Source organism: Engystomops pustulosus, chromosome 7 (assembly GCF_040894005.1).
Source record: "Engystomops pustulosus chromosome 7, aEngPut4.maternal, whole genome shotgun sequence".
NCBI classification, from domain to species: domain Eukaryota; kingdom Metazoa; phylum Chordata; class Amphibia; order Anura; family Leptodactylidae; genus Engystomops; species Engystomops pustulosus.
Window position 1 is genome coordinate 183,978,255 of NC_092417.1, and position 13,202 is coordinate 183,991,456.

At 50.5% G+C, this 13,202-nt stretch overlaps 1 protein-coding gene across 1 annotated transcript in view; it reads right to left on the reverse strand.

The window, feature by feature from the left end:
- The window catches only part of INSC (INSC spindle orientation adaptor protein), a 91,317-nt gene that overhangs the window by 52,951 nt on the left and 25,164 nt on the right, over positions 1 to 13,202 (reverse strand). Inside the window, exon 2 of the mRNA XM_072116661.1 lies at positions 6,571 to 6,638. Within this exon, the coding sequence (XP_071972762.1) occupies positions 6,571 to 6,602 (32 nt within the window). The 5' untranslated portion in view covers positions 6,603 to 6,638. The remainder of the gene's footprint in view (positions 1 to 6,570; positions 6,639 to 13,202) is intronic.

The window sequence follows — 13,202 nt, forward strand, 5'->3', positions numbered from 1 at the left end:
CTATTGTTTGCTAACAGGCGGCCATATGCTGCCAGCCGAGCGTGAAGGACACACAACAACCCCAGGGATGATGGCGGCCGCACCCCACAAGCTTTGTTATACCGATTGTATACAGAATAATAGGCAAGCCATCGGGAGTATCAGGTCTTGTACTCTAGTCCCAGCTAGAGCTGCGTACCCAATTGCCTCACAAGTCACAGATCTGGCTGCGAGGAGAAGAGAAGAAGTGACTGCAGCTTTGGAGGGGACTAGAGTATAAAACACTGTATCACCAGCACCAGAAAATACTTCGGGAGGATCAGAAGAGTGGAGAAAAGATAATATATATATATACACACACACAATATATAATGATGTCACATAATAACAGATGATCATATAATACATCACATAACAATAAGATATAATGAGACTTGTAACAACACGAATAATGGGCTGATCCCACATGTAACACTGTATCGGGGTCTCTCCGCTCCGCGTCACCTTCCTCATCTTTGGATTTCAAGCTAATTAGTTACTAATTATCTTCCTGTGACATCACAAGAGGTTGGGGCGAGGGGGGGGGGGTCTCCTCAGGGATGTTACTGCCCAATGTTCCTATTGCTTCTAGAGAAAGTACAGGGCAACCTGCAGGATCTGTAGAGCAAGGAAACACTGGATCTAGAAAGACGAGGAACTTCCAGGATCCATAGAACCTGCAGGATCTAGAGAGATCAGGAATCTGGAGAATCTATAGAGAAGAGGAACCTGCAGGATCTAGAGAGATCAAGAGTCTGAGAATCTATGGAGAAGAGGAACCTGCAGGATCTAGAGAGATCAGGAGTCTGAGAATCTATAGAGAAGAGGAACCTGCAGGATCTAGAGATCAGGAGTCTGAGAATCTATAGAGAAGAGGAACCTGCAGGATCTAGAGAGATCAGGAATCTGGAGAATCTATAGAGAAGAGGAACCTGCAGGATCTAGAGACATCAGGAGTCTGAGAATCTATAGTGAAGAGGAACCTGCAGGATCTAGAGACATCAGGAATCTGAGAATCTATAGAGAAGAGGAACCTGCAGGATCTAGAGAGATCAGGAGTCTGAGAATCTATAGAGAAGAGGAACCTGCAGGATCTAGAGATCAGGAGTCTGAGAATCTATAGAGAAGGGGAACCTGCAGGATCTAGAGAGATCAGGAGTCTGAGAATCTATAGAGAAGAGGAACCTGCAGGATCTAGAGAGATCAGGAGTCTGAGAATCTATAGAGAAGAGGAACCTGCAGGATCTAGAGAGATCAGGAGTCTGAGAATCTATAGAGAAGAGGAACCTGCAGGATCTAGAGAGATCAGGAACCTGAGAATCTATAGAGAAGAGGAACCTGCAGGATCTAGAGAGATCAGGAGTCTGAGAATCTATAGAGAAGAGGAACCTGCAGGATCTAGAGAGATCAGGAGTCTGAGAATCTATAGAGAAGAGGAACCTGCAGGATCTAGAGAGATCAGGAGTCTGAGAATCTATAGAGAAGAGGAACCTGCAGGATCTAGAGAGATCAGGAACCTGAGAATCTATAGAGAAGAGGAACCTGCAGGATCTAGAGAGATCAGGAGTCTGAGAATCTATAGAGAAGAGGAACCTGCAGGATCTAGAGAGATCAGGAGTCTGAGAATCTATAGAGAAAAGGAACCTGCAGGATCTAGAGAGATCAGGAGTCTGAGAATCTATAGAGAAGAGGAACCTGCAGGATCTAGAGAGATCAGGAGTCTGAGAATCTATAGAGAAAAGGAACCTGCAGGATCTAGAGAGATCAGGAGTCTGAGAATCTATAGAGAAGAGGAACCTGCAGGATCTAGAGAGATCAGGAGTCTGAGAATCTATAGAGAAGAGGAACCTGCAGGATCTAGAGAGATCAGGAATCTGAGAATCTATAGAGAAGAGGAACCTGCAGGATCTAGAGAGATCAGGAGTCTGAGAATCTATAGAGAAGAGGAACCTGCAGGATCTAGAGAGATCAGGAGTCTGAGAATCTATAGAGAAGAGGAACCTGCAGGATCTAGAGAGATCAGGAGTCTGAGAATCTATAGAGAAGAGGAACCTGCAGGATCTAGAGAGATCAGGAGTCTGAGAATCTATAGAGAAGAGGAACCTGCAGGATCTAGAGAGATCAGGAGTCTGAGAATCTATAGAGAAGAGGAACCTGCAGGATCTAGAGAGATCAGGAACCTGAGAATCTATAGAGAAGAGGAACCTGCAGGATCTAGAGAGATCAGGAACCTGAGAATCTATAGAGAAGAGGAACCTGCAGGATCTAGAGAGATCAGGAGTCTGAGAATCTATAGAGAAGAGGAACCTGCAGGATCTAGAGAGATCAGGAGTCTGAGAATCTATAGAGAAGAGGAACCTGCAGGATCTAGAGAGATCAGGAGTCTGAGAATCTATAGAGAAGAGGAACCTGCATGATCTAGAGAGATCAGGAACCTGAGAATCTATAGAGAAGGGGAACCTGCAGGATCTAGAGAGATCAGGAGTCTGAGAATCTATAGAGAAGAGGAACCTGCAGGATCTAGAGAGATCAGGAGTCTGAGAATCTATAGTGAAGAGGAACCTGCAGGATCTAGAGAGATCAGGAGTCTGAGAATCTATAGTGAAGAGGAACCTGCAGGATCTAGAGAGATCAGGAGTCTGAGAATCTATAGAGAAGAGGAACCTGCAGGATCTAGAGAGATCAGGAACCTGAGAATCTATAGAGAAGGGGAACCTGCAGGATCTAGAGAGATCAGGAGTCTGAGAATCTATAGAGAAGAGGAACCTGCAGGATCTAGAGAGATCAGGAGTCTGAGAATCTATAGAGAAGAGGAACCTGCAGGATCTAGAGAGATCAGGAGTCTGAGAATCTATAGAGAAGAGGAACCTGCAGGATCTAGAGAGATCAGGAGTCTGAGAATCTATAGAGAAGAGGAACCTGCAGGATCTAGAGAGATCAGGAGTCTGAGAATCTATAGAGAAGAGGAACCTGCAGGATCTAGAGAGATCAGGAATCTGAGAATCTATAGAGAAGGGGAACCTGCAGGATCTAGAGAGATCAGGAATCTGAGAATCTATAGAGAAGAGGAACCTGCAGGATCTAGAGAGATCAGGAGTCTGAGAATCTATAGAGAAGAGGAACCTGCAGGATCTAGAGAGATCAGGAGTCTGAGAATCTATAGAGAAGAGGAACCTGCAGGATCTAGAGAGATCAGGAACCTGAGAATCTATAGAGAAGAGGAACCTGCAGGATCTAGAGAGATCAGGAGTCTGAGAATCTATAGAGAAGAGGAACCTGCAGGATCTAGAGAGATCAGGAGTCTGAGAATCTATAGAGAAGAGGAACCTGCAGGATCTAGAGAGATCAGGAGTCTGAGAATCTATAGAGAAGAGGAACCTGCAGGATCTAGAGAGATCAGGAGTCTGAGAATCTATAGAGAAGAGGAACCTGCAGGATCTAGAGAGATCAGGAACCTGAGAATCTATAGAGAAGGGGAACCTGCAGGATCTAGAGAGATCAGGAGTCTGAGAATCTATAGAGAAGAGGAACCTGCAGGATCTAGAGAGATCAGGAGTCTGAGAATCTATAGAGAAGAGGAACCTGCAGGATCTAGAGAGATCAGGAGTCTGAGAATCTATAGTGAAGAGGAACCTGCAGGATCTAGAGAGATCAGGAGTCTGAGAATCTATAGAGAAGAGGAACCTGCAGGATCTAGAGAGATCAGGAACCTGAGAATCTATAGAGAAGGGGAACCTGCAGGATCTAGAGAGATCAGGAGTCTGAGAATCTATAGAGAAGAGGAACCTGCAGGATCTAGAGAGATCAGGAGTCTGAGAATCTATAGAGAAGAGGAACCTGCAGGATCTAGAGAGATCAGGAGTCTGAGAATCTATAGAGAAGAGGAACCTGCAGGATCTAGAGAGATCAGGAGTCTGAGAATCTATAGAGAAGAGGAACCTGCAGGATCTAGAGAGATCAGGAGTCTGAGAATCTATAGAGAAGAGGAACCTGCAGGATCTAGAGAGATCAGGAACCTGAGAATCTATAGAGAAGAGGAACCTGCAGGATCTAGAGAGATCAGGAGTCTGAGAATCTATAGAGAAGAGGAACCTGCAGGATCTAGAGAGATCAGGAGTCTGAGAATCTATAGAGAAGAGGAACCTGCAGGATCTAGAGAGATCAGGAACCTGAGAATCTATAGAGAAGGGGAACCTGCAGGATCTAGAGAGATCAGGAGTCTGAGAATCTATAGAGAAGAGGAACCTGCAGGATCTAGAGAGATCAGGAGTCTGAGAATCTATAGAGAAGAGGAACCTGCAGGATCTAGAGAGATCAGGAGTCTGAGAATCTATAGTGAAGAGGAACCTGCAGGATCTAGAGAGATCAGGAGTCTGAGAATCTATAGTGAAGAGGAACCTGCAGGATCTAGAGAGATCAGGAGTCTGAGAATCTATAGAGAAGAGGAACCTGCAGGATCTAGAGAGATCAGGAACCTGAGAATCTATAGAGAAGGGGAACCTGCAGGATCTAGAGAGATCAGGAGTCTGAGAATCTATAGAGAAGAGGAACCTGCAGGATCTAGAGAGATCAGGAGTCTGAGAATCTATAGAGAAGAGGAACCTGCAGGATCTAGAGAGATCAGGAGTCTGAGAATCTATAGTGAAGAGGAAACTGCAGGATCTAGAGAGATCAGGAGTCTGAGAATCTATAGAGAAGAGGAACCTGCAGGATCTAGAGAGATCAGGAGTCTGAGAATCTATAGTGAAGAGGAACCTGCAGGATCTAGAGAGATCAGGAGTCTGAGAATCTATAGAGAAGAGGAACCTGCAGGATCTAGAGAGATCAGGAACCTGAGAATCTATAGAGAAGAGGAACCTGCAGGATCTAGAGAGATCAGGAGTCTGAGAATCTATAGAGAAGAGGAACCTGCAGGATCTAGAGAGATCAGGAGTCTGAGAATCTATAGAGAAGAGGAACCTGCAGGATCTAGAGAGATCAGGAGTCTGAGAATCTATAGAGAAGAGGAACCTGCAGGATCTAGAGAGATCAGGAATCTGAGAATCTATAGAGAAGAGGAACCTGCAGGATCTAGAGAGATCAGGAGTCTGAGAATCTATAGAGAAGAGGAACCTGCAGGATCTAGAGAGATCAGGAGTCTGAGAATCTATAGAGAAGAGGAACCTGCAGGATCTAGAGAGATCAGGAGTCTGAGAATCTATAGAGAAGAGGAACCTGCAGGATCTAGAGAGATCAGGAGTCTGAGAATCTATAGAGAAGAGGAACCTGCAGGATCTAGAGAGATCAGGAGTCTGAGAATCTATAGAGAAGAGGAACCTGCAGGATCTAGAGAGATCAGGAGTCTGAGAATCTATAGTGAAGAGGAACCTGCAGGATCTAGAGAGATCAGGAGTCTGAGAATCTATAGAGAAGAGGAACCTGCAGGATCTAGAGAGATCAGGAGTCTGAGAATCTATAGTGAAGAGGAACCTGCAGGATCTAGAGAGATCAGGAGTCTGAGAATCTATAGTGAAGATGAACCTGCAGGATCTAGAGAGATCAGGAGTCTGAGAATCTATAGTGAAGATGAACCTGCAGGATCTAGAGAGATCAGGAGTCTGAGAATCTATAGAGAAGAGGAACCTGCAGGATCTAGAGAGATCAGGAGTCTGAGAATCTATAGAGAAGAGGAACCTGCAGGATCTAGAGAGATCAGGAACCTGAGAATCTATAGAGAAGAGGAACCTGCAGGATCTAGAGAGATCAGGAATCTGGAGAATCTATAGAGAAGATGAATCTGCAGGATCTAGAGAGATCAGGAATCTGAGAATCTATAGAGAAGGGGAACCTGCAGGATCTAGAGAGATCAGGAGTCTGAGAATCTATAGAGAAGAGGAACCTGCAGGATCTAGAGATCAGGAGTCTGAGAATCTATAGAGAAGAGGAACCTGCAGGATCTAGAGAGATCAGGAGTCTGAGAATCTATAGAGAAGAGGAACCTGCAGGATCTAGAGAGATCAGGAGTCTGAGAATCTATAGAGAAGAGGAACCTGCAGGATCTAGAGAGATCAGGAGTCTGAGAATCTATAGAGAAGAGGAACCTGCAGGATCTAGAGAGATCAGGAACCTGAGAATCTATAGAGAAGAGGAACCTGCAGGATCTAGAGAGATCAGGAGTCTGAGAATCTATAGAGAAGAGGAACCTGCAGGATCTAGAGAGATCAGGAGTCTGAGAATCTATAGAGAAGAGGAACCTGCAGGATCTAGAGAGATCAGGAATCTGAGAATCTATAGAGAAGAGGAACCTGCAGGATCTAGAGAGATCAGGAGTCTGAGAATCTATAGAGAAAAGGATGAAACATTTTTAGGATCTAGACAGAAGAGCAACCTACAGGATGTTAAAGGATGAGGAGTCTAAGACCTAGACAAGTTAGGACCATGGCACATCCGAGGAGACCTTCGTGATGTAGAACAAGAGCCCCTAGTGACAGGAGCCGCAGACCCTCATCACAGGACCCATCAGTGTCACATACAAGAACTATACAGCCGAGGCTCCTGGATCACAGATCTTACCGGTGGACGGGCAGAGCGCTCAGTATGTCCATCCTCCTCTGCACTCAGCATCCAGCAGGGTCATCGGACTGCAGAGACAAAAAATAAATCATCCGATGATAAAGGAAGAGAACGTGGAAAGCCAGACTGATACAGTGTAACAAACTACAGCTACATGTGTGCTGCTCAGTGCACTGATACATTGTAACAAACAATCAGGGCAGGAGGTAGAGGAATCTGTGCTGCTCACGTGACGGAGTGACCGCTACCATGTGTCAGTCTTTACTGCAGTTCTGTTATTGCATTCATGAAGGCTCAGTCATCTATGGGCACTTATGAATCAGGAGGGGCAGGATGAGCAGAGTGATGAGGGTGCAGCGATCTTTTGGGGGCTGGGGGTCCCGGATGGATCCGATTCCTGTTCCGGCACGCCGTTCCGCACTCACCACAAACATCTTTGTTTTCATTTACAATAATTGCACTTAGTAGACAAACAATCGGGGCGCCACCGGCGCTGCCAGAGAGACGGCAGATGGTGGCCCCTGCGCCCAGGAGCTGACAATCTACACAGCCTCATGTATAATTCATGGCGCCCAGAGACGTCCAGAAGCCCAGAGCGGCATGAAACCTTTTAGATTAATGGAAAGTTCCCATCTGCAGCGACGCGGCTCGCCCCAAACACTTATTCCGGATTATTCTAACGCCGCGGAGAAGCTTCTGTGGTTGGAGAATCCGGGAAAAGGGAAACTGGGAGAAAAAAGGAAAAAAGAATAGCGCCCCCAGTGGTGGAAACGGGAGCAGACAGGGGACGCACGCAGGGAGCAGGGGGTTACACAGGGGGCGCTGCACTTCAGTGTCCAGCCACGGAGTGTAGCAGTGTAGCGGCCACGCGATGCCTCAACGCTGAACACCCTGGACAGTCCCTGGCGCATCTTCTCCTCCTCGGTCCAGGACAGTCCCTGGCCCATCTTCTCCTCCTCGGTCCAGGACAGTACCTGGCGCATCTCCTCCTCCTCGGTCCAGGACAGTCCCTGGCGCATCTTCTCCTCCTCAGTCACTCAGGACAGTCCCTGGCGCATCTTCTCCTCCTCAGTCACTCAGGACAGTCCCTGGCGCATCTTCTCCTCCTCAGTTCAGGACAGTCCCTGGCACATCTTCTCCTCCTCAGTTCAGGACAGTCCCTGGCGCATCTTCTCCTCCTCCTCGGTCCAGGACAGTCCCTGGCGCATCTCCTCCTCCTCGGTCCAGGACAGTCCCTGGCGCATCTTCTCCTCCTCGGTCCAGGACAGTCCCTGGCGCATCTCCTCCTCCTCGGTCCAGGACAGTCCCTGGCGCATCTCCTCCTCCTCGGTCCAGGACAGTCCCTGGCGCATCTCCTCCTCCTCGGTCCAGGACAGTCCCTGGCGCATCTCCTCCTCCTCGGTCCAGGACAGTCCCTGGCGCATCTCCTCCTCCTCGGTCCAGGACAGTCCCTGGCGCATCTCCTCCTCCTCGGTCCAGGACAGTCCCTGGCGCATCTCCTCCTCCTCGGTCCAGGACAGTCCCTGGCGCATCTCCTCCTCCTCGGTCCAGGACAGTCCCTGGCGCATCTCCTCCTCCTCGGTCCAGGACAGTCCCTGGCGCATCTCCTCCTCCTCGGTCCAGGACAGTCCCTGGCGCATCTCCTCCTCCTCGGTCCAGGACAGTCCCTGGCGCATCTCCTCCTCCTCGGTCCAGGACAGTCCCTGGCGCATCTCCTCCTCCTCGGTCCAGGACAGTCCCTGGCGCATCTCCTCCTCCTCGGTCCAGGACAGTCCCTGGCGCATCTCCTCCTCCTCGGTCCAGGACAGTCCCTGGCGCATCTCCTCCTCCTCGGTCCAGGACAGTCCCTGGCGCATCTCCTCCTCCTCGGTCCAGGACAGTCCCTGGCGCATCTCCTCCTCCTCGGTCCAGGACAGTCCCTGGCGCATCTCCTCCTCCTCGGTCCAGGACAGTCCCTGGCACATCTTCTCCTCCTCAGTCCAGGACAGTCCCTGGCACATCTTCTCCTCCTCAGTCCAGGACAGTCCCTGGCACATCTTCTCCTCCTCAGTCCAGGACAGTCCCTGGCACATCTCCTCCTCCTCAGTCCAGGACAGTCCCTGGCGCATCTTCTCCTCCTCAGTCCAGGACAGTCCCTGGCGCATCTCCTCCTCCTCAGTCCAGGACAGTCCCTGGCGCATCTTCTCCTCCTCGGTCCAGGACAGTCCCTGGCGCATCTCCTCCTCCTCGGTCCAGGACAGTCCCTGGCGCATCTCCTCCTCCTCGGTCCAGGACAGTCCCTGGCGCATCTTCTCCTCCTCGGTCCAGGACAGTCCCTGGCGCATCTTCTCCTCCTCGGTCCAGGACAGTCCCTGGCGCATCTTCTCCTCCTCAGTCCAGGACAGTCCCTGGCACATCTCCTCCTCCTCAGTTCAGGACAGTCCCTGGCACATCTTCTCCTCCTCAGTCCAGGACAGTCCCTGGCACATCTTCTCCTCGGTCCAGGACAGTCCCTGGCACATCTTCTCCTCGGTCCAGGACAGTCCCTGGCACATCTTCTCCTCAGTCCAGGACAGTCCCTGGCACATCTTCTCCTCAGTCCAGGACAGTCCCTGGCACATCTTCTCCTCAGTCCAGGACAGTCCCTGGCACATCTTCTCCTCAGTCCAGGACAGTCCCTGGCACATCTTCTCCTCAGTCCAGGACAGTCCCTGGCACATCTTCTCCTCAGTCCAGGACAGTCCCTGGCACATCTTCTCCTCAGTCCAGGACAGTCCCTGGCACATCTTCTCCTCAGTCCAGGACAGTCCCTGGCACATCTTCTCCTCAGTCCAGGACAGTCCCTGGCACATCTTCTCCTCAGTCCAGGACAGTCCCTGGCACATCTTCTCCTCAGTTCAGGACACTGACACATTGGGGGTCATTTACTAAGGGCCCGATTCGCGTTTTCCCAACGGGTTACCCGAATATTTCAGATTTGCAACGATTTCCCCTGAATTGCCCCGGGATTTTGGCGTACGCGATTGGATTGTGGCACATCGGCGCCGGCGTGCACTTACCTTCACTCAGCCCGGCTCGGTGAACTCCAGCGCGTTCCGATGCTCTTCAGAGCAGCAGCGCCACCTGGTGGACGGCGGAGGAACTACCTTAATAAATCCCGTCCGGACCCGAATCCAGCGCAGAGAATGCGCCGTTGGATCGCGAATGGACCGAGTAAGTAAATGTGCCCCATTGTCTCCTCAGTCTGCCCCATAGCTAATGTGAGGCCATGTATTATTATATATCCTATTCCATTTATCATAGGATTAAGCGTCAAAAAGTGGCAAAATTTATTAAGATTTATTAACTTGTATCTACGTGGACAATAATAAGAGTGGTGGATTGTGTTTGTGGCATTTCTGCAGTCACCTCCCATTAATAATTGTGTTATTACATATTCGGATCCTGTTGTCTTATTGGGGACTATAGATACATTTCCGTACATTTTATGACTGAACATTATTTTTTGCTGTATTATTTTTATAGCATTAAAGTTTAGATGAGAAAATGTCATTTTAGACAAATAAATAGTAAAAGCCGGAGCCTCGTAAAGGTTCCAGAAATAGCCGCATCCAATTAACCTCCATGAGCCGCGATACGTACAATGGAGGAGAGGCGAGAAGAGAAGCAGCAACACAACATCAATGACGGAAATAAGTGACCCCCCCCCCCCCCCCAAACAGTCCAGCAGCCTCCCCAACCCCCATCACATAAAGCTACACTCCAGCAGACACCAACCCCCCAAATAACATAAAGCGATAGTACAACAGCCCCCACCAGTGAGGTGGCACAGGGGTCAGTATTGGGGGTGTCACAGGGGTCAGTATTGGGGGTGTCACAGGGGTCAGTATTGGGGGTGTCACAGTTACCAGTGAGGAGGCACAGGGGTCAGTATTGGGGGTGTCACAGTTACCAGTGAGGAGGCACAGGGGTCAGTATTGGGGGTGTCACAGGGGTCAGTATTGGGGGTGTCACAGTTACCAGTGAGGTGGCACAGGGGTCAGTATTGGGGGTGTCACAGGGGTCAGTATTGGGGGTGTCACAGGGGTCAGTATTGGGGGTGTCACAGTTACCAGTGAGGAGGCACAGGGGTCAGTATTGGGGGTGTCACAGGGGTCAGTATTGGGGGTGTCACAGTTACCAGTGAGATGGCACAGGGGTCAGTATTGGGGGTGTCACAGTTACCAGTGAGGAGGCACAGGGGTCAGTATTGGGGGTGTCACAGGGGTCAGTATTGGGGGTGTCACAGGGGTCAGTATTGGGGGTGTCACAGGGGTCAGTATTGGGGGTGTCACAGTTACCAGTGAGGTGGCACAGGGGTCAGTATTGGGGGTGTCACAGGGGTCAGTATTGGGGGTGTCACAGGGGTCAGTATTGGGGGTGTCACAGTTACCAGTGAGGAGGCACAGGGGTCAGTATTGGGGGTGTCACAGTTACCAGTGAGATGGCACAGGGGTCAGTATTGGGGGTGTCACAGGGGTCAGTATTGGGGGTGTCACAGGGGTCAGTGAGATGGCACAGGGGTCAGTGTTGGGGGTGTCACAGTTACCAGTGAGGAGGCACAGGGGTCAGTATTGGGGGTGTCACAGGGGTCAGTATTGGGGGTGTCACAGTTACCAGTGAGGAGGCACAGGGGTCAGTATTGGGGGTGTCACAGGGGTCAGTATTGGGGGTGTCACAGCGGTCAGTATTGGGGGTGGCACAGTTACCAGTGAGGAGGCACAGGGGTCAGTATTGGGGGTGTCACAGGGGTCAGTATTGGGGGTGTCACAGGGGTCAGTATTGGGGGTGTCACAGTTACCAGTGAGGTGGCACAGGGGTCAGTTTTGGGGGTGTCACAGGGGTCAGTATTGGGGGTGTCACAGGGGTCAGTATTGGGGGTACAATTGAAAGAAGAAGGACAAATTCAGATTTTTATTGTAGAATCCTTCCAGGCCAGAAACTCCAATCATTCCTCAGCCCAGTCCCTAAATATTTACACCCAAGGAAGTGTCACTGCGGTGGAAAAACCATGGGTGCCCACAGAGAGGGCTCTGAGTCCCAGCACCTGTCAGCGGGTTTACAGAGCAGAATCCCCCACCCCCCATGTGTACATCGCCCAGGATCGTCTTCCATCTCTGTGGATTTTGTATCCTAAGCCTGTTGCCAGTAACTTCCCTCTCTACAGGGGGGGGGGGTCACAAAACCACAAAATACTTAGGATAAGTTGTTTTTTGTGGTTCCCCCTCCCCCAGGACTCATCAATAAGTCATCACCGGCGGTGCAGAGGAGGTCCCTACTGCCCAGCGATATCACCTCTGGCCGCAGAGTATAATCAATGGGAGGCTCCGGACCAGCGCCAGGGATAGCGGGACGGGGTGTGTCCAAGTGCTGTGTCAGGAGGAAGCGGCCCCAGAGGAGGGGCAAGAAAACTAATACCCCCCCAGGAGGGAGAGAGCATCGCCAGAGAGAAGGAAGAGAGAGAGCGCGAGAGCGAGCATCGCAAGAGAGAAAGAGAGAAAGAGAGAAAGAGAGAAAGAGAGAAAGAGAGAAAGAGAGAAAGAGAGAAAGAGAGAAAGAGAGAAAGAAAGAAAGAGAGAAAGAGAGAAAGAGAGAAAGAGAGAAAGAGAGAAAGAGAGAAAGAGAGAAAGAGAGAAAGAGAGAAAGAGAGAAAGAGAGAAAGAGAGAAAGAGAGAAAGAGAGAAGGAGAGAAGGAGAGAAGGAGAGAAGGAGAGAAGGAGAGAAGAGAGAGAGAGAGAGAGAGAGAGAGAGAGAGAGAGAGAGAGAGCGCGCGCGAGAGTCGCCAGAGAGAAGGAAGAGAGAGAGAGAGAGCGCGAGAGCGAGCGTCGCCAGAGAGAAGGAAGAGAGAGAGAAGGAAGAGAGAGAGCGAGAGAGCGAGAGAGCGAGCGTCGCCAGAGAGAAGGAAGAGAGAGAGAGAGAGAGAGAGCGAGCGTCGCCAGAGAGAAGGAAGAGAGAGAGAGAGAGAGAGAGAGAGCGAGAGCGTCGCCAGAGAGAAGGAAGAGAGAGAGAGAGAGCGAGAGAGCGAGCGTCGCCAGAGAGAAGGAAGAGAGAGAGAAGGAAGAGAGAGAGCGAGAGAGCGAGAGAGCGAGCGTCGCCAGAGAGAAGGAAGAGAGAGAGAGAGAGAGAGCGAGCGTCGCCAGAGAGAAGGAAGAGAGAGAGAGAGAGAGAGAGAGCGAGAGCGTCGCCAGAGAGAAGGAAGAGAGAGAGAGAGAGCGAGAGAGCGAGCGTCGCCAGAGAGAAGGAAGAGAGAGAGCGAGAGTCGCCAGAGAGAAGGAAGAGAGAGAGAGAGAGAGCGAGCGTCGCCAGAGAGAAGGAAGAGAGAGAGAGAGAGAGAGAGAGAGAGAGAGAGAGAGAGAGAGAGCGAGAGCGTCGCCAGAGAGAAGGAAGAGAGAGAGAGAGAGAGCGAGAGAGCGAGCGTCGCCAGAGAGAAGGAAGAGAGAGAGCGAGAGAGCGAGCGTCGCCAGAGAGAAGGAAGAGAGAGAGCGAGAGAGCGAGCGTCGCCAGAGAGAAGGAAGAGAGAGAGAGAGAGAGAGCGCATCGCCAGAGAGAAGGAAGAGAGAGAGAGAGAGAGAGAGAGCGAGCGTTGCCAGAGAGAAGGAAGAGAGAGAGAGAGA